At 38.3% G+C, this 27,209-nt stretch overlaps 1 protein-coding gene and 3 pseudogenes across 1 annotated transcript; all 4 read left to right on the top strand.

Moving 5' to 3' along the window:
- Positions 1 to 1,175: 1,175 nt before the first annotated feature.
- LOC139945356 (uncharacterized) lies at positions 1,176 to 11,445 on the top strand (annotated as a pseudogene).
- Positions 11,446 to 12,278: 833 nt separating this feature from the next.
- On the top strand, positions 12,279 to 22,701 carry LOC139944805 (uncharacterized; annotated as a pseudogene).
- On the top strand, positions 14,044 to 20,157 carry LOC139945354 (uncharacterized; annotated as a pseudogene).
- Positions 22,702 to 23,990: 1,289 nt separating the features above from the next.
- Positions 23,991 to 25,687, top strand: LOC139944808 (BTB/POZ domain-containing protein kctd15-like). Its single transcript, XM_071941919.1, has one exon. It carries the CDS (start codon positions 24,583 to 24,585, stop codon positions 25,288 to 25,290), a length of 708 nt encoding a protein of 235 aa, XP_071798020.1. The 5' UTR covers positions 23,991 to 24,582; the 3' UTR covers positions 25,291 to 25,687.
- The last annotated feature ends 1,522 nt before the right edge of the window (positions 25,688 to 27,209 follow it).

The raw sequence follows: 27,209 nt of genomic DNA, 5'->3' as shown, positions 1-27,209 counted from the left end.
AGATCAAAATATCATATAACAAAACTGGACTGCTTTGACAGTACATGTGTATATTGTTAAACATGCACATGCCATTGACAGTATGAAATAATCAGTCTCTTACTGCCAAGTTTGAGAAGCATTCATCCGGCCTTTGTTTGCAGCATGACCTCTCCTGTTGTGTTGGCATCTCCCTACAGTTGGTACAAACACACCAGCTTGGTTGGGTTTGATGAGGTCTCCAAGATGTTTACGCCAGTCCTGGCATCTGCTCACATAGTACCTTCAACAAGAAATTCATAACCATTGATATAACTTATTAGTTCTCGACAATTTTATTTTTTATTGTTTGAAAGGACACACTTCTTGAAAGAATTCGGGTTGACTTGGGTACGAGTTGACTTGGGTACAATATTTTGGGTAAACTGTTAAAAATATACAAAAAACATTTAATAAATCTGTACTATTAGTATTTTTAAAATGTATTTCTACACTTTTTACAAAAGTCCTCCCCTTCCCAGCCAGATAAACGACTCTTTTAATGGAGCAACTTGCGCCATTAAAATTGCGCAAGTGGACTCACGCAGTTGCGTAAAGTTTCGTGAAATCGGCTGCAGGTAGGTAATATTTGCAAAAATGTCACTTTAATGAATCAACATCAAGTGCATGGGTTTTATATTCCATATACATGTACAAATAACCAATTTTTATTTTGTTAATTGTTTCAAAATGTTTGTGTTTATATTTGAACAAGATCTTGAGGCACCTTGTTCTGGACCACCATTAGAGTTGGCACGACATCACAGGAATGACATGTACACCAGGGGAGCATGATGTACACAACAAATGACTTTGCCACCCAGCCAGCCTTCACAGACAACATGTGTTGTGTCAGAATGGTACTGGAAATAGAGTAACACTACCTAGTTACTGTGTTTGTAAAATCAGGGATATATTTCCAGATAGTTTCAACTTTCATGTACACATGATTTATGCAAAACAGGTTTTACAAATGGCAATATTTCCTGTTTTCAACAAGTAGATTCTTATTCCTAAATTAACACACAATGTCAATATTTCAACTTATTATTATTTTCTTTTGCACATTACTTATGTCAACAAATCATTGAATGTGATGTGAGCAGAGTTTGTTTTCATCACAACGACATAATATGATTAAGTTTAATATGAAGTACATGGCCAATTGTTTATACAATCATCATATTTATTGTATTATTTATTTGAGATTTCGATATTTTGTAACAAAAAACACACTGGAACAACAAATACAAAAACATAAACAATCTGTATTCAAATAAATTTATCTGAAATATCTTTATTCTATATTAATAAAGAGACATGGATCATAGATGCAACAAGTTTGATAGACACAGTGCCATTTCAAATTTTTAACCTTAACCCTTGCAAGTATATTTTGATTTCAACCATATGCCTGTTATGAAATGCATGGTCAGAATGATGTTTTAGAACTAGTCAGTGTTGACTAGCAGACCATGTTAGTTCGAATAAGTAAAAGTTTTAAAGGAAAACCACCGAATTTCAAGTCATACTTGTGTTGATCATTCTATTCTACTTTTAAAACATCCTTTCTAACCATATGCATTTTACAACCAAATCACTCGATCTAAGGCATTGGTCTCTCTAAAGGGACTTTATACCTTAGATGTGGTAATTACTAATTTGTGATCATAAAACTCACTTGATAAAGTCTACATGATGAGAGGCATGTCAAAGGACTTGTTTCTATACTGCAATGGTGTTTTTCTTTCACTGTTTCTTGCAGCTTATATTGCCAAATTTAGCCCAAATTGTCACAGGTTTATTATTGTATGCATAAATATTGAGGAGATACACCAACTATTACTAAGGATACTGCATGGGACTATAGTGTTCTTTGGCAAAGGACAAATTTAATTATGTTTGCAAATACATCGTGTACTGCTGTGAATTGTAAAAACATTCAATAAATTGTCATATTTTTTTATAAAGTTCCTATTAATTTGTGATAAAGATTCTCTTTGATTACATACAAACTCTAGAACTTGCCAATAATGCTAATAATGCACTGACCTTACATGTATATCTTATGCACACCTGTACAGACAATTTTGTAGGCAAATTGTGGAAAGTTACATGGAAATTAAATTTAAGAAGTGAAAAATCTGGATTTGTGTTTTGTACAAGTTCTTCTGTTGGTAGTAGTGGTGGTGGTATTGGGGGGGGGGGGGGGGGGGATGGCGGCTGCGGGTAGAGGCCATTCTTGCACCATTAGCAGTAAGCTTGGGCGACTAGTGTCGCACTCCAACTATTGAATCCTGAGTCGAGTCGCGACTATTGTTTTCAACTATTCGGTTAAACATGCTACAAAAATAGTTTTAAAAAAATTGCGTCTACCTGTTTGGTGAACCAATTTAGTCGCTCATGACTATTCATGACAACATAATTTACTTACAGAACACAGTCAGACATCAGTGACACAAATCTTCAATCTTTTCCGCTTGAATTAGACTATATTGTGCTTGCGGCACACATTGCCACAGTGCATCGTGATAATTAAAATTTTGTTGCGACGTGTCGTAGTCGCAACTATTGGATGGAGGTGCGACTAGTCGATTAGTAATTTTCACTGGTCGCCCAGGCCTAATTAGCAGAGTTTTCCTGTCCTGCGAAGAAGCTGGTTGTCATCTAACCGTGCTTGGAAAACTTCTTTGATGTACGTTTACTCTTTCTTGTCCATAACGGCTTCAATAATCACATCACCACCCAACTTTCACTGTGACCTGGGAATCAAGTATCAATACAAAAATCTTACAAAATAATAAATTGTTCCCCGTTTCTGATTTTGTTTTGTAATTTTTGAAAAGAGTTCTTCTAGACTATGGCCCTTTTCGAAACCACGGCTTTGGCTTTGGATTCAGGACCACTGTCCTGTTGCCCTGTGACTCTACATACGTACATGCAAACAGCATAGAGAAAGGACAGAGAAGTAAAGTCCCTGTAATTTTGTATCTCAAAACGAACTGTGGGGTATAGGCCTATGTGACTCGCAATTGCATACTATACTTACGCGGTAAACACGGTAACGCCTCTGACATGTCTGAGCAGATGTTTTATTGAGAGGATGAATTCTCTAGCTGTAGTTTTGGTGTGGGAGGTCACGTCCATTTTCAACTCCACTCGCTAGTTAGTATACGGGTACTAGACATTCTTTTGTGTACAAAGTGTTCGCATTACTAGACTGGCCCCGCTAAAATCCTACATCGTACGAGCAAGAACGGGGAGTTCACTGCGTCTGGGGAGGTCTGGCCGCGGGGGATGATGGCCCGCTGGACGGCAGCCGCTCGGCCCCGGGACGTGGGCTGAACTTGCTGCTTAGATAGATAATAAAAAGTTAATTCAACGTAGGCCCTTTTATTTTTGTTCATGAACTGTTTTTTGTTGTTGGAGTAACCATGGAGGAAGAGATAGATACAAATGGGTTCGTAAAATTGTTAATAATTGCTCAGTCGTATAGTTCACGGCTGCGACTGGAAATAAGACTAGTGAATTTGGCGGCCATTTATGGGAGTCAAAATCTTGACCCCCATAAATGGCGGAGCGTTTTGTTTCGAGAAAGTTAGCAAAAGTGAAGCAATTCTAAGGCATGTTTGTGTAGATCATTATATTCTACTTTTTTAACATCTTTCCAACCGTAATCATTTTACACCAAACGCTTGTCATAGCCCAAAAACGCCCAACAAAGCGCAGCCCGAAGGCACGTGTTCCTTTAAAGGCAGTGGACACTATTGGTAATTACTCAAATAATTATTAGCATAAACCTTTCTTGGTGACAAGTAATGGGGGGAGGTTGGTGTATAAAACATTGTGAGAAACAGCTCCCTCTGAAGTGCCATAGTTTTGGAGAAAGAAGTAATTTTCCACGAATTTGATTTCGAGACCTCAAGTTTAGAACTTGAGGTCTCGAAATCAACCATCTAAACGCACACAACTTCGTGTGACAAGGGTGTTTTCTTCTTTCATTATTATCTCGCAACTTCGACAACCGATTGAGCTCAAATTTTCACAGGTTTGTTATTTATGCATATGTTGAGATACACCAAGTGAGAAGACTGGTCTTTGACAATTACCAAAAGTGTCCACTGTCTTTAATTATCTTTACAAAGTTGTGGGTTCGAATCCCCTAGCTAACTGCTGATTTCACATCAAGTAAGACAAGTATTGCCCACTGCAACAACGATTGATTGATTTGTTTAGTCACGACTTCCTGCTTGGTGTATCAATTTTGTCGCTCACGACTATTTACGATGACATACATTTTTGTGAAATGCAAATATGCCGCAATGCATCTTGGGAACTAAAAATTAGTCGCAACTATAGTGTCGAAGTGGCGCGACTAGTCGATAAATTTCACTAGGTGCCTTGATCTAGAGCAGGACTTGCTGCATAGGTAGTGTTGTTTATATTAAGCTACCAAGTTAAATTAACTTATGAAAATATGGATGCTTTTCAATATAGCCATACAAACCACTTGGAGTGAACTTTGACTTGTCCTCGGGTGTTTCAACAAGCATTCAGGCAGCAAACCACTGTTGGGAAAACAACTGACTTAATCTTTTACAATGGCAATGGAAAATAAAGACATCAAATTAAATGTTGGGGGCTCTCTGTACACAACCTCACGTTCAAACCCTGACTCGCTACCCCGGACTCCATGTTGGGTAAAATGTTCATCGGTAGCAACTCCACGGCCCAAGTCGAGCACGGATGGTATATCATCGACGGTGATGGACCAATCTTCCGATATGTGCTAAACTTTCTCCGACACTCCAAACTGATCCTTCCTGAGGTTTCAAAGAGTGGGACCTGTTGGCAGTGGAGGCAGAATTCTACAAGATCAAAAAGCTAAAGATGCTGTAGTCTTGCTTCGGAAGAAAATCCAGAAAATGGAGTTCATCGAAATAGGGGTTTGTAAAAATAATGACTACTACTACATTGGAAAAGAAGAAACACTGGAAAAAATCCCAGGACTTCATGGCTTACGTGGAAAAAAAATTTTTTATGAATGTAAACCTGGCAGTAAAACTGGAAGGGTCATATTTGAAAAAAAATTATGTGATGCAGGTTTTATGAGCGACTTTGAAGGTAGTCGCATGCTAATTTTCGAGCAGATTGCATCGCTAGGGTTTGAGATGGTGAATACAGTAACCACACGTCCTTGGTTGTTCAAAAGGAAGCTTTAAATATTGGAAACAGCAACTACAAATATTGGCATGTTGGGGCAGGAGGAAGTTTGCTTTTAAAAAACACCATATTAGTCAACACATTTGGTAGATTTTAAAACAAGATCAAGTGACCTGTTTTGTTTGCAAACCTGCCTTCACTACTGGCAGAATTTTGCCATTCCTGGAATGATATTGAATGGTCAAACAGTAGGAGGGTTAAACTGTGTATGTTTTTGTGTGTATACATTGATTGTCCATAGGATTAGGTTGGCTCAGTGGTTTTTTCACCTTTGTAGACCCCGGTTAGAATCCCATCTCAGACCGAAGCCTTGCATGTGAGTTGGGGGTTTTCAGTCCTACCTGGTTGCGTGGGATTTCTGCAGTGTTTCCGTCTGTATCTAACATGATCTCTAAACTAAATAATATTTCTTATGATTTTCTATGCATCCTGTTATTTTGCGCTAATATTATTGTTTTGTCAGGGTAAATTTATAATCATGTAAACAAACAAATTATTTGGGTGTTTGTAAAATGTACAATATCATTCAGGGCCTGTAAAAGGTGGAAAGTGCTATAAGGTCAAACAGTAGGAGGGTTAACTGTGTGCACTTTATACCTTCATCATTCGACATGTGGTTGCATGTGGGTAAGTTACATGTGGGCAAAGTTTCGCTATCAATTAAAAACCAAGCAGTGGAAGTGGACAACCGAAATCAGCTGTGTGCTTTTCATGAACTTTCTCCAATATGACTTCATAGGAGAGGGAAAAACAGAAACAACATATTATTTCAAGGATTCAAGACCATATTTAAACGACATTGTTGTTAAACCTTTCTACTAACTGTGTAATGTCCTTTAAAATATACCCCACAAGATAAACAGAATGTAAACCATGCACGAGATATTAAACAAAAAAGAGCAAAACTAATCAACTTTTCCTTTTTGCTGTGAGCGACGACTTCATAATATCATACAATTTTCCAATATAATATTTCTTGAAAGCTAGTATTAAAGAATGTAGTAGTACTCATACTAAAGTAAATTATGTGCCCTACCCTTTCAGCAAATTACATGATTGATAAGTTTTGAGCAATCAATGTGGGACATTATTTTATTTATGTGTTATAAAAAAAAAATCAAAAATCACTATAACGAATGGAGTTCTGATATTATTTTTGGTAAACGTCATTGCAGCATGAGTATGTCTTTTGTTTTAATGATTTGTTTAAGACTTGTTTAAATTACACATTTGATCATGTGTTTAGTTATTATTATTTTTTTAACAAATAAAATTTAGTAATGTATTAAAATGTATTTATTAATTGACATTTAGTGCCAATAATTCCAAATAACAACAAAACACCACATTAATGAATGCAATCTTGTCGGTAGTGTCATCTGGATCACCCATTAAAGGCAGGACAGGACTATTGGTAATAATTACTCAAAATAATTATTATCATACAACCTTACTTGATTGCGACTAATGTGAAGAGGTTGATAGTATAAAACATTGTGAGAAACGGCTCCCTCTGAAGTTACGTGTGACAAGGGTGTTTTTTCTTTCATTATTATCTAGCAACTTCGACGACCGATTGAGCTCAAATGTTGTTCTTTTATGCATCATGTTGAGATACAGCAACTGTGTAGACTGGTCTTTGACAATACCAGTTGTCCAGTGTCTTTAAAGAACTGGGCCCAATTTCATAGAGCTGCTCAGCATAACAATTTGCTTAGCATGAAATTTTCTTTCTAGATAAAAACAGGATTACCAACCAAATTTCCACGTGATTTTCAGGATAAGCAAACAACAGCTGAGTACCAGTAACAAGCAATATGCAACAAATGGAAATTTGGTTGGTAATCCGTTTTTCATCAAGGAAGAAATTTCATGCTAAGCAAATTTTTGTGCTTAGCAGCTCTATGAAATTGGGCCCTGGTTTGTCACTAACCTCAACTTATTACTGAAAACGTTTTTTGTTACAAACAAAAGAATACAAAAAATATGTAGACTAGTTACATTTGTAGTTTAGAAACATGTTTATTTGCCCTGGGTTTGGCTGTGTTGGCGGGCTGAGGACTTTAGACATAACGTGTCAGCACAGAGTGTTTTAACATTTTTTAAACATCTATACTTTTACCTATTTTATGAACTTTCTTGCTTTTAGTATGTACCTTTTGGCCTGCTTGTCTGTTCAGGCTTTTTGTATTTGCTTTAGTGGTTTATAGAGGTTTTGCTTTAATTTTCTGTTTTTTTTCTTGTAAGGTATTTAAATATAAATGTTTACCTATAATGGACTAGTTTTAATTGTAGTTGTACTTTTTGGCCTGCTTGGCCGCCGGTGTCGGTTCAGGCTTTTTGTATTTGCTTTCGTGGTTTTATAAGGTTGCTTAAATTGGTGTTTTTGTTTTGTAATTGTTTAAATATAAATATTTACCTATAATGGACAAGTTTTACCTTGTAGTTGTAGATGTACTTTTTGGCCTGCTTGGCCACGCGGGCAGTAAAATAAATAAACCAGAACATTAGAGCAGCCTATCTCAAACATTGTTCCGTTTTAACATTCTTGTTTCTTGCACGATATCACCGATTTATTTATCCCCTTGTGTCTCTTTTGCATTATTAGTGTTTCTTTCAGACGGAAATTTCACTCTGACATTAAGTACGTAGACCGTGTCAATCATGGTATAATTTTGTGATAGTGTCAAAACAGTTTTGTTTCGTAACCAGTTTCTTGGAGAATGTGATGATCTTGATACTCTCGGTCGGCTACTCAGATCTTTCTGACATACTTTGTCAATAATGTCTCGTCCAGAGTGTCAGGGTCATCCTGTTTCCTTAAACACGTGTGAATGGACCTCTTTCATTATAATTATTGTATAATTTTATGCAATTTTTTATCTTCTCCATTTTTTTTGTTGAGGTTTAGTGGAATAAATAAATAAAATAAATATCAATGTAAGCCAATTGATGGGCGCTGTTCACCTTCGCTGTGAATTACTCAGGGAATTACAAGAGGGAAAACAAACAGTGTGTAAAACTTACACTTTTTTTGGGGGGGGGGGTGGGGGGTTACCCTCTGCGACCTATTGGCCTGGTATTCATTGTTAAAGTACTGTTTCCAGTCTTTGTTACCTTCCCAACTATAGATGGTCCTTGTCCTACTTCAATTATAGAGCAAGGACCAGACCTTGCTCTTAACTATCCTTCAATACACTCCATTATCTGAGCTTGCTGTGAGATGTATTTGGAACAGGCACTATTTACATATTATTAGCCATGATGAGCATCAAGTTGGGTATGACAAACCGTTTTCGTGTTTATTTCTAATTGAAGGAGTTTGCTGAAAGAGAAATAACATTGTAAAATATATTATGATTAAAAGTAAAGCAGGATTGTTATTCCTTTGACATTAAACATAACACCCCAGTGGGATCTGTTTGTAGTGAAATCATCTGAATCTAATTATGTCTTTGTAAGTGTTCTACTTTAATGTTTTAAGCCCCCCCCCCCCCAACTCTGACTTCATCATCCATTGATTGGACACTTAATAGTTTGTTTTCTTAATTTCTCTTTGTTCAATCCCCCCCCCCCCCCCAAAGTACCTGCTGAAATTTTTTATCAATCTCCTGGTTTATTTATAATTTGATATTTTTAGGTACTATAATTCTTGTAATATTTAGATTTTGGGAATGGGAGGGGGCGGTTGTTTACCGTTGCATTTTGGGACCAAAGGGCACTTGTGACAGATCACACTTTCAAAGAGAAGACTGTAGACCTTCATCACGGTGTGTTCATCTTGATTTTACTCCATTCCAACTAATTGTAACCAAACTGAGGGCTGGACGAAATAATAGTCTGGAGGGTTAACTATCCGCAATGAATGTTAGCGTTAATTACTGTTATTGATTGGAAACAGGGACATGACCGAGATGGTGACAACATGATAAGATCTGGCATGGGGGAAGGGAATTGTTTATTTACAAAATGTATTTACTTATTCATTGCTTGTTTTCTTCCTGTGCGCTTAAAAACCGCTTTGTGAAACCAGGGCTTGCACTATGATCTACCAAAGTAGCTGCATCACCAGACCCCCGTATAACCAATACCGCAAATCAAAAGAGGGCGCACTTCATTTTTAGCAGACTGACTTATATCTGGCCACGGGGAATTCCCTTCCGCAAAGTTCTCGCCACACCACCAGGAAAAGTAAAAATTTGGCCGAATATTCCATCGTTTCGACTACTAAATGTTTGTTGGCGGCGTGTTGTCGGCGCTATAGACTTGTTGTCGGCTTTTAGTAGGACCCGAAAATCACAACAGAGGACCACATTAGTCGTTACTTTGTCAGTGTTCTCGTGGTTGAACCCCGTGGAAATGTTTTAACCATAGAGGTGTTTAAACCTCTAACCCTACTCCCTAGTCACACCATTGACACATTTTCATGGGTATCGTCCAAATTAATGTAAAAAAAATGACACACCACTCTGTAAATGAGTGAGGTGGTCAATGGTTGGAGTCTGGACTTAATTATCTTTACAAAGTTGTGGGTTCGAATCCCCTAGCTAACTGCTGATTTCACATCAAGTAAGACAAGTATTGCCCACTGCAACAACGATTGATTGATTTGTTTAGTCATGACTTCCTGCTTGGTTGTACCAATTTTGTCGCTCACGACTATTTACGATGACATACATTCTTGTAAAACGCAAACAATATGCCGCAATGCATCTTGGGAACTAAAAATTAGTCGCAACTATAGTGTCGAAGTGGCGCGACTAGTCGATAAATTTCACTAGGCGCCTTGATCTACAGCTAGAGCAGGACTTTCTACGTAGGTAGTGTTGTTTATATTAAGCTACCAAGTTAAATTCACTTATGAAAATGTGGATGCTTTTCAATATGGACCCCTTGCACGCGCATCACACGCAGCGACCAGTGCACCACATGAACAATGGTACTGTCCATACTTTTATTGAGTGTGCACCATTGTTGTTAAATATTGTTGAGTCATTCTTATTTTTGATGTGGATATTATTTTCACAACAGGTAGTAAGCCCTCTAATGGAGGATTTTTTAACCCTAAAGGTTGGAGGTTGTCTCTACCAGACGACCCTAACAACCCTAAGAAATCGACCGGACACAATGCTGGCGAAGATGTTCAGTTCTCAGTTCTTCTCGAAGAGAGATGTGGAGGGGAACTTTCTGATAGACGGGGACGGCCCCACTTTCCGCCACATCTTGAACTTCCTCCGAAGATCGTGCCTTTGCCTCCCAGAGACATTCGATGAGTGGGACCTCCTGAAGACGGAGGCAGACTTTTTCCACCTCGCCGTGTCCAATGGGGGACTTTTGGGACACTTGGTGGCAGCAGACTTACCAGGTAAAATCTATTGTTCTCGGTCATGTGTGCACGCTCAGAACTACGTAAACAATAGACCTTATCGCAAATACAATGCGCAAGCGCAGACTGTTGAGTGAGGTGCATTGTGGGATAGACATGAATCAAATTTTGCTACCAGCTAGACCACAATGCATCTAAATCCAACCTTTACGCGCGCGCCCCGGTATTTGCGAAAAGGTCTATTGGGACCGGCCTTTACTCAGATGTTCAGATTTAGTCAAGCATTCTACCAACAATTACAAACCATGAGTGCGTTCAGTTAAACAGGCAGTCCTCTTAGGAATGATCAATTTGTTTCATTCTTTTTTTTCTAAGAAGCAGACGAGAATGCTTGTTAATATGCTTTCTTTCCTGAACTTTTGATCAACATTAATATTGTTTGTTTTATCAAAGGTGGCCGAGTAGTCCCCATGTAAATGTTAGGCCTACTTCACAGGACTCTGGTCTGTAACTGCTTTTGTAACTGTTTTAAAAGAAGTTGTTGTATCAATGGAGTCCAATGGTGATAAACAACATGTTTTCCTTTTTTATCTTAATTAATTTGGTGCTTGACATGTGGCCTGTTGTGAACTTCACGTAGAGTTAAGACTAGTCCTATCTCGAGGTAGGACGAGTTACATGCCCTAATTTAGGACGAGCCTTCGGTTTGTAATATCTCCTAGGACTAGTCCCAAGTTAGGACTAACCCTAACTCCTTGTGAAATCCACCCCCGTTGTACCCCTCTCTCATATTTTGCCTTCATTTTGTTTTGTAAATCTCAGGAATTCTTGGGAGGATTTTAGGGGGTACTTCTGTACAAGAGGAAAGCAGTGTGTAAAAGCCTGACGTTTGACATTTTTTTTTTTTTGGGGGGGGTGGGGGGCGGGGGGGGGGGGGAGGGTACCCTGGTATTCATTTTTTAACTACAGTCTTGTGACTCGTTCCCAACTGTAGATGGTCCTTGCCCAACTTCAGTACACTCCATTATTTGAGCTGGTCGAGATATGTATTTGGAACAGGCCCATTTACAATCGGGCTGAGCATCAAGTTGGGCTTGACAAATCATTTTCTGTTTATTTCTAATTGAGTGGAGTTCAGTGAAAGAGAAGTAATATTGTAAAATATATTATGATTAAAAGTAAAGCAGCTGGTGAGCTGGGATTGTTAATGTTTTGACATTAAACCTAACATCCCTGCCTTTGGGATCTCTTTGTATTGAAATCCTTTGAATTTAATTTGTCTTTGTGAGTGTCTCACTTGAATGTTTACAATCATTCCCCCCCCCCACCCATCCATTGATTGGACACAAAATAATGTTTTTGTTGTTGTAATCACCCAAAAAGTACTTGGTAAAATCTTATCAGTCTCCTGGTTTAATCAAATTTAATCAAATTAATCAAATTTTGATTTTTAGGTAACTTTATAAGACTTATAATTTTATTTATATTTTGGGAAGGAAGGGGGCGGTTGTTTGCATTTTGGGGGCAAAGGGCACTCATCACTCGGCCCCTTCAACACTTTCGAAGAGAAGACTATTGGCATGGGGGGAAGGGAATTGTTGATTATAAAATATATTTTTTACTTATTGATTTTTTTTTTTTGCCCCCCCCCCCGTATATCAATACCGCAATTCGAAAGAGGACGCACTTCATTTTTAGCATACTTATTTCTGGCAACGGGGAATCCCCTTCCGCAGAGTTTTTGCCACACCACCAGGAAGAGTAACAATTTGGCCGAATATTCCACCATTTCGACTACTAACTGTAAGTGTTATAAATGAAACTATGGTTTATCAGAGGGTGTTAGGTGTGCTGATTTTAAAGTTGACTTTGAAACTGAAAGTTCTGTTGTTCAGTTGTGTTTTTCTAGGTTTTGATTTTGAACACCACCTACGGACCACTACAGCAAGTGTGTCATGACTTTGTATGGTGCCGTTCTCGTGGTTGGACGAATTTCGTTTCGCTATCGTCTCCCGTATAGTCATAGATTCCTAGAACTATAATTATGAGTTTGGACATTTTAGTGTAAATAATTCCAAATATCAACACACACTACAATAATGAATGCAATCTTGTCGGTAATGTGACCTGGATCAGCCAAGAACTGTCACCTCGACTTATTATATACTGAAGAAAAAAAATCGTAAAAAAAAAAAAAAAAAAGTTAAATAAATAATATGTAGACAAGTTACATGTACATGTAGTTTATAAACAGCGTTATTTGCCCCGGGTTTGGCTGTGTTGGCTGGGTGAGGACAAAATAGACAGCACAGAGTCTGCTATCATTTTAAAAATCTACTTTTACCTGTTTATTTATTTTATGAACTTGCTTTTGTTATGATAGTATTTACCTTTTGGCCGACTTGGCCGCCGGTGACGGTTCGAGCTTTTTGTATTTGCTTCAGTGGTTTTGTAGAGGTTTTTGCTTTATAAATTTGTGTTTTTCTTCTAATAATATAGGTAAACATTATATATTTAAAAATAAGTAATGTACCTATGAACTAGTTTTACCGTAAATGTACTTGTTGGCCTGCTCGGCCACCCGTGCAGTAAATAAATAAACCAGAATAATTATTGGAGCAGCCTCAAATATTATTCCGTTTTAATGTTCTTGAATTTATCTTGCACAATTTCAGCGATTTTGTTATCCCCTTGCGTAGAGCATGTTTGGTTGAGTGGATTCTTAAATTCTTTTGCATTATTAGTCCTTCTTTCAGAAGGAAATTTCACTCAGATGACATTTATAAGTACGTAGTCTATGTCAATCATGGTATTGGTGATAGTGTAAAACAGTTTTATTTCGTAATTCCAGTTTCTTGAATGATGATCTTGATACTCTCGGTCGGCTACTCGGATCGTTCTGACAATCCTCAATTTTGTTTCATTTTTTTTTAAGATGGTCTAGGAGTCGTCTAGAGAGTCAGACTAGTGTAGAAGTCTTCTCCATTTTTTGTTGAGGTTTTGTGGAAATAAATAAATAAAGAAAATAGCAATGTATGCATGCCACTTGATGGCGCTGTTCCTCTTCGCTGTGAGTTATTACTCTGTGAATATTAAATGAGGCATAACGTGAGCGCATCTACATGTACATGTACCGACTGATAATTATTATGTCTACTGTGTATAATAAATCCATTCTCTGCATACAGAGATCGCTCTATGCACCGGCCGCGATATGTACATAAATTACAACGTGTCAAGAAATGCAATGGCGCTGTTCACCTTCGCTGTGAACTCTGTGAATATTTAGGCATAAGGACCGCAAGTACATGATAGGCCCTAAACGTACTGACTGATATAATGTGTGTGTATGATAAATCCAGAGATCGCTCTAATGTACCGGCATGTACATAAATACAACGTGTCAAGAAATTTCACATGTAAGCTGCATGGTGGCGATGTGTAGTGATTGAGTATAGGCCTACATGCCTAGTATCATGGACGAAGTGATCAATCTGAACGTCGGTGGTAGTTTATACACCACGTCCTACTCAACTCTGACCCGTTATCCAGACTCGATGCTCGGTGCCATGTTCAGCGGTCGCATCCAATCCGCACGGGACGCCAACGGTAATTTCGTCATCGACGGGGACGGACCCCTCTTCCGCTTCGTGCTGAACTTCCTCCGTCGATCCACCCTCAACCTCCCGGAGGATTTCAAGGAGGTTGATCTCCTGGCAGCGGAGGCAGATTTCTATCAGATCGAGGCTTTGATTGATGCGGTGAGATGCCTGAAGGAGGAGAAGACACGCCTTGAGGAGGTCCTCCAGACGCAGAGGGAACGCATCCCGGAGATGGAGTATGTGGAGGTGGAATATGAGTGCGCATCGGGGCAGTGGATCGTCTTCGCTAACGCCGACGTCCTCAAAAGAATCCCTATCATCGTGGGGTCTTTTAAGGACTCGCATTCCTTCAAGAACAGACTGACACGGTGCGAGGAGAACGGGCTGAACCTCCCGAGGGGTCAACCCGTGAATAGGGTCAGACTGTTCCGGGAAACCTCGCAGCTGGGGTTCGGTTTGCTCTGTACTTCCTCCAGCGGTGGGGACGAGAGATCGACTGACCGATGGGTTTTTGCACGGGAGGTTAAATCATAACCTCATATGAGGGACTAACCCATCAATATAGGGTCAGACTGTTCCGGGAGACCTCACACAGGTGGGGTTCGGTTTGCTCTGTACCCCATCCAGCGGTTGAGACGAGAGGTCGACTGACCGATGGGTTTTTGCACGGGAGGTTATGGTTATTAGAACCTCACAATTATGACACCTCATACTGGACACCTTGACGTACCTCGCACTCTAAAAAAAACAGTTTAGATTTTCAACATTTCTAAGCATCAGTTGTGTACCCACTTTTTGTATTGGCCTATACATGTATAAGGCCGAGTAAAAAAAGAAACATGTTTAGCGTACCCGCCCGCTTCCTTTTTAGAGGCCGCCTCCTTTTTTTCTTTTTTGATGATTTTTGTTTTTTTAATATGAAATAGTTATTTTAAACGATCTCGGCTAAAACAATCTGAATGTCTTGTCTGTGAATGTCTTGACCGAAATGTTTCATTTATGTATTATGTGTTTGAGCAGTTGAAAAAAACAATGAATATTTGACATTTTAAAAAGAATGGCGGCCATCTTGAAATAAAAAATACAAATTAAAAAGCCCCCCCCCCTTCCTTTTTTTGAGAAACCCGGACGCTAAACATGTTTCTTTTTTTACTCGGCCTAATCTAAAACATGTTGAGTACAAACGATCCTACAAACCATGTGAGGTTGTGTAAAAATGATAGATATGTTTATCAATTAAATAATTATTTAAAAAGTGGGTAGATTATTTTGTGTTTAAACTCTTAACACTGTTTTACATGAGACTTTTACGAATAATTGACGAAAAAGATCATGTATTCAAATTATCGCTACAAAATGTAAATAATGGTGAAAAATCTAACGTAAGATTCACACTCGAAGAGTCCGTGTAATGGAAGCTTGTTATATGGCCGCTTTGTTTTTTAAAGTCATTTTTTTGCTAAAAAACGTAACATTTTGATGATTGTTTTTACAGCAACCATCTATAAAAACATTATTTATGATTCTACAGCCCTAAATTGCGTAAACGGTGAGCCGGTGTGTCCCTTTAACGTTAGTCACTGTAACAATACACAGCACATCTTCCATAGTATTTTTTTAACAGCATTAACCTTCAATGTTGGATAGTAAGTGATTATAATAAAATGAATACACAAAAATAACACATCTATATTACGTGCATTATTAGATGCACAACTGTGTGGTTTACTCTGTTGACGTGAACTCGTACTTGGGTCTATCTCGCCCATTGTTTGAAGCAGGTAGGTCGTGAGATTGTCAATTTTCAAGGCACTGGACACTATTGGTAACTACTCAAAATAGATGTTAGCATAAATTTTACTTGGCGAAGGAGAGCTGCTGATATAGTATAAAACATTGTGAGAATGAAGTAACATTATACGTTTTGAGAAAGAAGTAATTTGTCACCCGCACAAAGACTTCAGCCTGAAGCCTTTTATTTGGAAAACTGAAAGCACACAAATTGTGTAACATTGGTGGTTTTTCTTTACCATTATTCACTTGCACCTGCGATGACCAATTGAGTCAAAAATCTAACAGGTTTATTATTGTATGATGCCTATTATGTTGGAATACACCGAGTGGGTGTACAACAATTATTACCAAATGTGTCCAGGGGTGGATTTCACAAAGGTAGTCCTAACTTAGGACTAGTCCTAGGCAATGCTAAGATATAGGACTGGTCCTAAGTTAGGACCAGTAACTCATCCTAACTTAGGACTGGTCCTATCTCTTAGCATTGCCTAGGACTAGTCCTAAGTTAGGACTACCTTTGTGAAATCCACCCCAGTGCCTTTGATAATACAGTGATGGCATTTGCAAACAATAAGAGTATGTCACAAGACGACTGATTTGTCCTTTGTAAAAAAAAAATATAGGTAAAATAACGAGCAATGGCAGCAATGTTGACAATTTTGAAAATTCATAAAATTGTTAAATTTTATAATTATTTCTCGGCATGTGACACATTTAATGATTGTATCACCAGAGGCACATTTCCCCAATATATTTCACCTATCTGCCCCACCACTATAAATTGTCTGCAATATATTTCTTGTTGACAACCCTATAGTATTTAATATAAATATTAAACAATATCTCTTAAATGTTTTCACCATATTTTGGTCTTTTCTGTTGTGTTGCTGTTGATGTTGTGTTGTTGTGTATGTCTGGTTTTCTTTGATGTTTTTGTTGTTTTTGTTGTTGTTGTTATTGTTTTATTTTGTATTTTGTTGTTGTGGGGGGGGGGGGGGGGGTGGTTCAAAGGGACTGTTAGGGGGAGGGGCTTTAAGGACATAATATACAGTATATACACAGTGTGTATGACCCCCCGATTATCGAACATGTTATTGTAGTTGGCCTAAAACAGTAAGCCTACACGGATTTTTTTCTACTGCAGTGAGCGCATTATAATTACCGAGTCTGTATTCTTCAAAACAGCTGTTGGTCACGATGCGCAGCATGTATTACAAACCAGTCGGCATGCTGGCGTATTGGAATAGATTATATTAGATTATATTAGGTTATATTGTATTTTTTCATCATGTAGACATGAAAAGTGTTTTCCACAGTCATACAAAATACACATTACAAACAGCCACACAAATACAGACAGTATAAATCACATTCATAATAATACAATCGAGAGTTTAGGTAATAATTAAAACAGCTACATTCAAAGCAGTTGAACCTCGATGGTCTCTATCTGTTATAATCCAGCGGCAATTAAAGGGTTTATGTACTTTTTGTAGGACAAAAAAAAACACAATGTCTACAGATTTACACTTAACTTACACAGTTTGAAGACAATGATAATAGAAAGCTTCCCTGAAAATATTAGTTTTACCAAATCCAACCTCTCGTGGAATCAGTCCGGGCTCTACAGGACGTCCAGGAGGATCTTCATCGACGAGGAGTGGAGGGTGCAACGCAAGACCATCTGACCCATTGAGTACCTGGAGGTAGAGCTCTACGTGGGGCACTCCTGGTTCGTCTGCGGTACCGCCCATCAGGCTCTCGATGAGATAGCGAAATACTACGCCCAGTTCACTAAGAAGATCCCGACTCACCACTACAACATCCCTAAGCTGGAGAACCCGCAGGCATACGGGATGCAGCTCATGCTGAGGTCTCATATTCAATTCAACTAATTTACTTCTTTCTCGAACACTACGTTCAGAGGGAGCCGTTTCTCACAATGCTTGATACTATCGACAGCTTTCCACTGCTCGTTACCAAGTAAGATTTTATGCTAACAATTATTTTGAGTAATTAACAACAGTATCCAGTGCCTTTAACTACGTGTTTATAATTTAATATTTTCGTGTTCGAAAAGTAATTTTGTTTTGTAAATTTGCCACTTTTGAAATAGAATGTAGTTTATGAATCACCGAAGAAAAATGCTTTAATAAAAAGTATCAAGGTATCATGTTTACGACTTTTTGTTTAAAAGAATTATTTAAATTGTGTAATTTCTCATTTTGTACCGACGATGAATTTGTGATGCTTGCTTATCAATTTCTTTTCATTAACAGCAACACACCGTGCTGCTTAATTTAAAGGGGAGACCATCATTGTGTTTGTGTTTGTGTTTGTGTTTGTGTTTGTGTTTGTGTTTGTGTTTGTTTTTGTGTTTGTGTTTGTGTTTGTGTTTGTGTTTGTCTGTCTGTCTGTCTGTCTGTCTGTCTGTCTGTCTGTCTGTCTGTCTGTCTGTCTGTCTGTCTGTCTGTCTGTCTGTCTGTCTGTCTGTCTGTCTGTCTGTCTGTCTGTCTGTCTGTCTGTCTGTTTGTTATTTTTTCCTTGGGGGGGACACACCCACAATTTTGGTACTCACTAAGAACCTCTTCTAACTTAATGGATGTATAATCACATTGGGCTTAACTCCTTTAGAATTACACCAAGATGGCCAGCAAGATGATCACCTTGAACGTTGGAGGAACCATCTACACGACCTCAATCGAGACATTGACACGCTACCCTGACTCCATGCTAGGAACAATGTTCAAAACACAACATGAAGACAGTGGGACCCGACTCGACCCATCCAATAAGGACGAACTTGGCCGCTTCGTCATCGACCGGGATGGTCCCATGTTCCGCTTCGTGCTCAACTTCCTCCGAGAGTCAAGCCTGACCCTCCCGGAAGACTTCAAGGAGTTGGGTCTCCTGAGGCGGGAAGCTGAGTTCTACCAAATCGGCCGCTCATCGAAGCTGTCGACAAACTTGTCGATGAGGCTGTCGACATGATAGAGCCGAAGTCGAGCAGTCAACTGGAATGGGTTAAAGCTGTGTACTCAGTGGCTGATTATTCATGGACAATCTTGGGCAAACAGGAGATCCTTGATCAGATCAAGGAACAACAAACAAAATATCACTACGAAGAAAGAGCGCCTGATCTGCGGTTCGTCCCCTTGACATCTCAGTAACAGTTAAACTTCTCGATGTTGTCCTGGAAACTGTCTTGCGTAAAGTTGCAAACCCGGTACAGGATGTGCCGGATGATGTTCTGTGTCCCTTAAATAATCTCGGATTTGTAAGATTTTGCGTCACTTCTTACGGCTACTCTGAGCACTTGATGTTTGTACATAGAACCTATCCAGAGAATGGCCTTTAATAATACAAAGAACATACCCGGCGAATGACCTTTCAAGAAAACAAAGAACCTACCCCCAGAGAATGACCTTTAGCACAAAGAAACTACCCAGCGAGTGACCTTTGATAACAAAGAACCTACCAAAGCGAATGACATGTGATAAAACAAAGAACTTACTCGGCGAATGACCTTTGATAAAACAAACAACCTACCCAGATAATGACGTTTGATGAAGAAAGTATCTTACCAGGGAATGACCTTTCATAAAACAAAGAACTTACCCAGCGAATGACCTTTGATGGTCAAGAGAGGCCAAGTGTTCTGAGGGGGGGGGGGAACCTCCCATCCTGGGTCGCTCGCTGGTTTCACAACTGTTGAAAATGTACCTTATAGGGTATCGACCGTTACTTTCCGCCACGGTTTTAAGAAGAATAAAATGGTATTGAGAAAACAATATCTTTCTGTGCTTTGTACTATTTTCACTACAATACATGTACGTAACATCCGAACATTTCCAAGGACATGTTTTTGTTATTTAATGGAAAATTGTTTTTTAGTTTTAAAGGATTGTTACAGAATTGGTAAGAAACAAGGTCGTGAAGATCACAGATTTACATTAAGTTTACACGGTCTAACGATGATGATAGTAGAAAACATCCATTGAAATAATATTTCTGTCTGAAATGTCATACTTTATGAGAAATAAATAATCTAACTTCGCGTTTGGAATTGATCGCTCAGTGAGTGTTTTATTCATTTTTGTTTTGGCATCGATTCAATGCAAAATTTGTAATCGGTTTTTCACTATCTCTCCTCGTGACCCAGATGGCCGATCGATCTCAAACTTCTACAGGTTTGTCAGTTAATGTATGGTGGATTACATAAATTGCTTACACTGCCAGCAACTGGTTTGTTAGCAAAAACCAATTCTGCAATGTTCCTTAAGTGTTTATGAACTAAGTGTGGTCTCGACTCGCTATAGAGAATGATGTTGTCGAAAAAGAAAACGGAAAAAAAAATATATATATATCAAGAAATTGTTAATTATAGAATAATTATGGAATAGTACTTCGAAGCTTTGTTTTAGTGTAAAAACCAGGGGCATATGTATAGACATTCTGTACTTTTAATGAGATGGTAATTTTACGGAAGATAAAATAATATTGAATGTTAACATCCTTTTTAAATTTCTATGTTAATATTGTAGACTCCTGTTTAAGTTCTTTTGGAGTCATTGTTCGTAGTAAATTATATGTTAAGTTTTAGAACATTGATAATGGTTTTCTTCATTTGTAATATATAATGAACTTAATTGGGAATCACTTGCGGTCATTACAGACAGTAGGCCTACAGAGCAAAACACTTCAATAAAACTTGTCTTTCCTTAATTTGTCTTCTAACGATGAGTTTTGTAAAAGTGTTTGGAACTGTCCATTTTTTTTTAGAAATACATCATGGTTTTTATTTTGAAGGGGCGGATTCTTCATCATCGTGTGTGATGTCAAACTTGTTTGGGGTTTCAGTGTAATAAAGTTAAGACTGGTATTTATAGGAGATCATTCCGGGTTTACTTTTGTTTCTCGTGTGTTTGTAATTGTTTTGTTTCCCCTTTATTTCTCCGTTCGAGACGGGGTTATCACGCGGCTTCGCCGCTCGCGCTGGTCTTTATTGTGCGTGACATCGGCGAGCCGCCGCCGCGTGCGCCTTGATTCAAGGCTAGGGCGGGGGAGGGGGGGGGGTGCGTCTGATGTGGCGCATCGAAACGCCCCTTAAATAATCCAATATTAAGTAGGCTTCACATTGTCCAAACCTGCTCGATTCAGGGCACACCCTCTTCCAATGAAATTGATGGACTCTATTCTATTCAATTCAATTCAATGAAATTCAACTTTATTGGTCCTATACCATGAAGGAAATTCACACTATGCAATACATGCACTACATGGAAAAAATTAATAACGCAGAATCATAAAATAAACTACTGAAAATAAATAAGATTAATTAATCAGAAAACTACATAAATACACAACAAAGGAATCATAATATGTGAAACCAACTGAACAACATCTCAGCAAAAAGCATAGTCTAGTTAGATCATATTTCATAATCAGTCACTATGTGCGGAATGTGGTTGACTTTTCAGAGTCTGATGTCCTGAAAGGTCTAGTTGAAATCATTTTACATAAAACTGTCCTTAAAAGCAGTGGACACTATTGGTAATTACTCAAACTAATTGTTATCATAAAACCTTTCTTGATTCGAGTAATGGGGAGAGGTTGATAGTAATGGTAAGCTGTTGATGAGTGTTGAAACGGCTCCCTCTGAAGTGACGTAGTTTTCGAGAAAGAAGTAATTTTCCACGAATTTGATTTCGAAACCCTAGATTTAGAATTTGAGGTCTCGAAATCAAGCATCTGATGAAAGCACACAACTTCTTGTGACCATGGTGCGACAAGGTTTTTTTTTTCTAACTCGCAACTTCGACGACCGATTGAGCGCAAATTTTCACAGGTTTGTTATTTTTTGCATATATGTTGAGATACACCAACTGATTGTCTTTGACAATTACCAATAGTGTCCAGTGTCTTCAAGTTATAAACTTGCATCTGTACTGGTTAGGAAACCACGCACAACGATGACTTATACATTACCGTTGGCTTCCTCCTTTAGATTTACACCAAGATGGCCAGCAAGATGATCACCTTGAACGTTGGAGGAACCATCTACACGACCTCAATCGAGACATTGACACGCTACCCTGACTCCATGCTAGGAACAATGTTCAAAACACAACATGGAGACAGTGGAACCAGACTAGACCCATCCAATAAGGACGAACATGGCCGCTTCGTCATCGACCGGACGGTCCCATATTCCGCTTCGTGCTCAACTTCCTCCGAGAGTCAAGCCTGACCCTACCAGAAGACTTCAAGGAGTTGGGTCTCCTGAGGCGTGAAGCTGAGTTTTACCAAATCGGGCCGCTAATCGAAGCTGTTGACAAGCTTGTCGGTGACGGTGAGGCTGTCGACACAATAGACGCGAAGTCGAGCTGCCAGACGGAATGGATTAAAGCTAAGCTGTCAACGAACGATTATTCATGGATACTCTTTGGCAAACAAGAGATCCTTGATCAAATCAAGAATTATTTTTCGAAATATCCAAGAAGTCACGGTAAGGAGTCTATTCTGCGGAACATCCCGCGTGATATTTCGATAACTGTTACACGTTTGATGTTTTACTTGAATATGTATTGCGTAATGATGCTCAACAGCCCACTAACCTGCCGACAGATATTCAATTCTTAGGATCCCTCGGATTTGTCATGTTTAGCGAATTCTTTGACGAATGTTCTCGGTGTTATATTTGTGTACGAAGAACCTACCCAGACAAATGACTTTCGATAAAACAAGAGCTTGATATAGGTTTTCAGCGCAGTCAATTTCTGCAAACAAAACACGATTCAATTTCTTTTCAAAGAATCAGAATCAGTTCAAAATTCGTGCATTTTCCTCAGACCAATAAATGTATTCTCTTTGTATAGATATTACATTCAGTTTTATTTTCGTGCACACATGATTTCGTTCTTCTCGTAGGTTCTATTTCATTTTAAAGGCATTCAAGATTATTCGCCTAGACAATTCTCATTGAATTTCGACTGAACATGAGTGGAATTATTGAATGGTTGACCAGCCTCTTTCTGTTGGCTTTGTTAAAAATTGTAAAAACACTGCACACCTATAGTAATACTGTCAAATACCAGTATTCTCACTTGTTGTATCTCAGCATAGGCATTGTAAAATAATGTTGACTCAATATTGGTCGTCGAAGTTGCGAGAGGCAAATGGAAGAAAAAACATTTGTCGCATAAGTTGTTTGCTTTCAGACTCCTTGAATTCGAGACCACAGCTGAGGTCTACATAAGTCAACTCAAATTAATGTTTTAGTGAGAAATTAAGTCTTTCTCAAAACCTACGTTACTTCATAGGGAGACGTTTCTCATAATGTGTTATCAACAGCACCCCATTGTTTACCGAGTAAGTTTTGTATGCTACTATTATTTTTAGTAATTACCCATCGTGTTTTCTTATTCTTGTTCGTTCCTAGTCATTTTACTTTATCGATAGACATTCAAGGCTGCAATTTCACTAATTTTAAAATTTAATTTAACCTATCAATTATTGATAACAATAATGACAAGCACCTCGCTTTTGGCTTTCTCGAAACAATTTTCCGAATCTGATGTATATATAACAATAACATTAATTTAATCTTAGGGGCAAAATGCACTAGTTTATGTCATTAACAAATCACATTAACCTATTATTGCCTCTTGTTTTGCACAATGTGTTGCACATCAGAAACACTTAAAGGCAGTGGACACAATTGGTAATTACTCAAAATAGTTGTAAGCATAAAACCCTACTTGGTAAACGAGTAATGGGGAGAGGTTGATAGTATAACAAATTGTAAGAAACGACTCCCTCTGAAGTGACGTAGTTTTCGAGAAAGAAGTAACTTTCCACGATAAGTAGGATTTGAAACTTTGCATGGTGGAAATACGGTATGAAAAGATTTGCGGTAACACCATGTATTGACTATCTCTAATGAGTTGGGGTGGTTCTGATAACTCGACGTTTCGACAGTATGCTCTGATCGTCTTCTGGATAATTCTCAGAAGACGATTACTGATCGAAACGTCGAGTTAAACCAACGGTTCTTTTCAGAACCACCCCAACTCATTGGAGATAGTCATTATACATGGTGTTACCGCAAACCTTTCCATACCAATTTTCCACAGAATTAGATTTTGAGGTATCGAAATCAAGCATCTGAAAGCACACAACTTTGTGTGACAAGGGTGTTTTTTCGTTCATCTCGCAACTTCGACGACCACTTGGGTTCAACTTTTCTCAGATTTGTTATTTCATGCAATGTTGAGATACACCAAGTGAGAAGTGGTCTTTGACAATACCAGTAGTGTCCAGTGTCTTTAAAGTCAATAGCATTTGAGTACTATACCCGGTCCAATCTTCTCGATTTAGTGCACGCCCTCTTCCATCAGAATGGATGAACTCTTAAACTAATTAGTCAGTCTAAGTGGGGTCTAATGAGAACAAAGGTTCAATTTGCTTTCCAAAGTCTAGTTATTCCAATTTGCAATTGTATTCAAATTGTTCAGCATATTGTACTTTAAAAATTTGGTATTTAGACGGCTTGGTTCGAAACCATACACAGCACTTTACTATACTTACTTTGGGGTTACTCCTTAAATTTACACCAAGATGGCCACCAAGATGATCACCTTGAACGTTGGAGGAACCATCTACACAACCTCAATTGAAACCCTGACACGCTACCCTGACTCCATGCTAGGAACAATGTTCAAAACACAACATGAAGACAGTGGGACCCGACTCGACCCATCCAACAAGGATGAACATGGCCGCTTCGTCATTGACTGGGATGGTCCCATGTTCCGTTTCGTGCTCAACTTCCTCCGAGAGTCAAGCCTGACCCTACCAGAAGACTTCAAGGAGATGGGTCTCCTGAGGCGGGAAGCTGGGTTCTACCAAATCAAGCCGCTCATCAAAGCTGTCGACAAACTTGTCGATGAGGCTGTCGACATGATAGAGCCGAAGTCGAGCAGTCAACTGGAATGGGTTAAAGTTGTGCAATCAAAAGCAGGTGGTTCTTTGACAATGTTTGGCAAACAGGAGATCCATGATCAAATCAAGGAACAACAAACTAAAAACTATTGTTTTAATTTAAATCGTTTACCGCTGCTGTTCAACCCGTGTGATTCGATAGCCGTTACACGTTTTGATGTTTTACTTGAGTCTGTATTGCGTAATAATGCTCAACAGCCCACTTACCTGCCAGATGCTATTGAATTCTGGTTAAGACCCCTCGGATTTGTCAAGTTTAGCGAATCTTGTGACAAAGGTTCTCAGTATTATATTTGTGTACGAAGAACCTACCCAGACAAATGACTTTCGATAAAACAAGAGCTTGATATAGGTTTTCAGCGCAGTCAATTTTTGCAAATAAAACACGATTCAGTTTCTTTTCAAAGAATCAGAATCAGTTCAAAATTCGTGCATTTTCCTCAAACCAATAAAGGTATTCTCTTTGTATAGATATTACATTCGGTTTTATTTTCGTGCACACATGATTTCGTTCTTCTCGTAGGTTCTATTTCATTTTAAAGGCATTCAAGACTATTCGCCTAGACAATTCTCATTGAATTTCGACTAAACATGGATGGAATTATTGAATGGTTGACCAGCCTCTTTCTATTGGCTTTGTTAAAAATTGTAAAAACACTGCACACCTATAGTAATATTGTCAAATACCAGAGAGCTGCTTAAAGGAACACGTTTCCTTGGATCGGACGAGTTGGTCTATAAAAAGCGTTTGAAACCGTTTGTTATGAAATGTATATGGTTAGAAAGATGTTTTAAAAGTAGAATATAATGATCCACACAAGTATCTCTCAAAATTGCACGGTTTTCTTTTTACGTCGCGAACTATCACGGTCGGCCATTTATGGGGGTCAAAATTTTGACTCCCATAAATGGCCGACCGTGTTTTTGGACGAGGTAAAAAGAAAACCACGCAATTTCGAGGCATATTTGTGTAGATCATTGTATTCTACTTTTACATCATCTTTCTAACCATATGCATTTTATAATAAACGGTCAAAAAACGCTTTTCAAAGACCAACTCGACCGATCCAAGGCAACGTGTTCCTTTAAGCATGTTTTCTTACATATTTTGTGCTTGGCAAAAAAATTGCAGGATACCAGTCAGAAATGGTGCATTAGACATGGTATTTTGGCTGGTAACCTTGCTTGGCTATATTGATGTGCTTAAAGGCGATGGACATTATTGGTAATTACTCAAAATAATTCTTAGCAAAACCTTACTTGGTAGTAACGAGTAATGGAGAGCTGTCGATAGTATAAAACATTGTGAGAAACGGCTCCCTCTGAAATAACGTGGTTTTCGAGAAAGAAGTAATTTTCCACGAATTTGATTTCGAGACCTCAGATTTAGAATTTGAGGTCTCAAAATCAGCAATCTGAAAGCACACAACTTGACAATGTTGTTTTTTCGTCCATTGTTATCTCGCAACTTCGACGATCAATTGAGCTCAAATTTTCACAGGTTGATTATTTTATGCATATGTTGAGATACACCAAGTGAGAAGAATAGTCTTTGGGAATTCCAATAGTGTCCAGTGTCTTTAAACATCTCTATGAAAATAGTTAGAATCTAATAAACTTTAAATAACAATTTGATGTCTGTAATTACTATCATACTTAATATGTGTTGTATATTATGCTTTTTAATGCTCCGTTTAATTAACTCAACAATTTATAAGTTAATTTAGTAAAATTGTTGTATAGATAAGCTATGTGTGTTTTCTCAACTTGATATGAAACAAAACTACTCAAGAGAAATTAAGATGTCATAATGAGTTTGCCATGCACTATGAATGCTACATCAGCAACTAGTGAAATTACGACGACCGATTGTCTTAAAAAGGGGATTTGTTTTTTAAATACATGATCATGTACTTTTACTCGGCCATAATAACTGATTTTCAGCTGAGCAAGCACATGCTTCTTATAGTGTGGGTTTATAACGAAATATCTTACGCTTGATTTTTTAAAGATTTGTTTTAAGTTAGTTTTTTTAAATCAATTTGAACAAATGCATGGGTGCGAACAATTATTTAGTATGGCTTTTAGTACTTTTTCGAAATAACTGTGGTGCTCCACGCCATACTATTATATGCCGAAATTCAAACTGATATGTATTGCCCTCAAAATATGTTTGAATAATAACGTTTTGGGGGTAACCAACTTACTGATAGATTGTGTATTATGAAATGCATGGCAACCAC

Source organism: Asterias amurensis, chromosome 12, assembly GCF_032118995.1.
Source record: "Asterias amurensis chromosome 12, ASM3211899v1".
NCBI lineage: Eukaryota > Metazoa > Echinodermata > Asteroidea > Forcipulatida > Asteriidae > Asterias > Asterias amurensis.
The sequence above is the reverse complement of the archived record's forward strand: the minus strand, read 5'-3'. Positions and strand labels throughout refer to the sequence as shown.

Excerpts from the sequence above, each read along its gene's own strand:
- LOC139944808 (XM_071941919.1), top strand. The coding sequence starts at position 24,583 with ATGGCCACCAAGATGATCACCTTGAACGTTGGAGGAACCATCTACACA.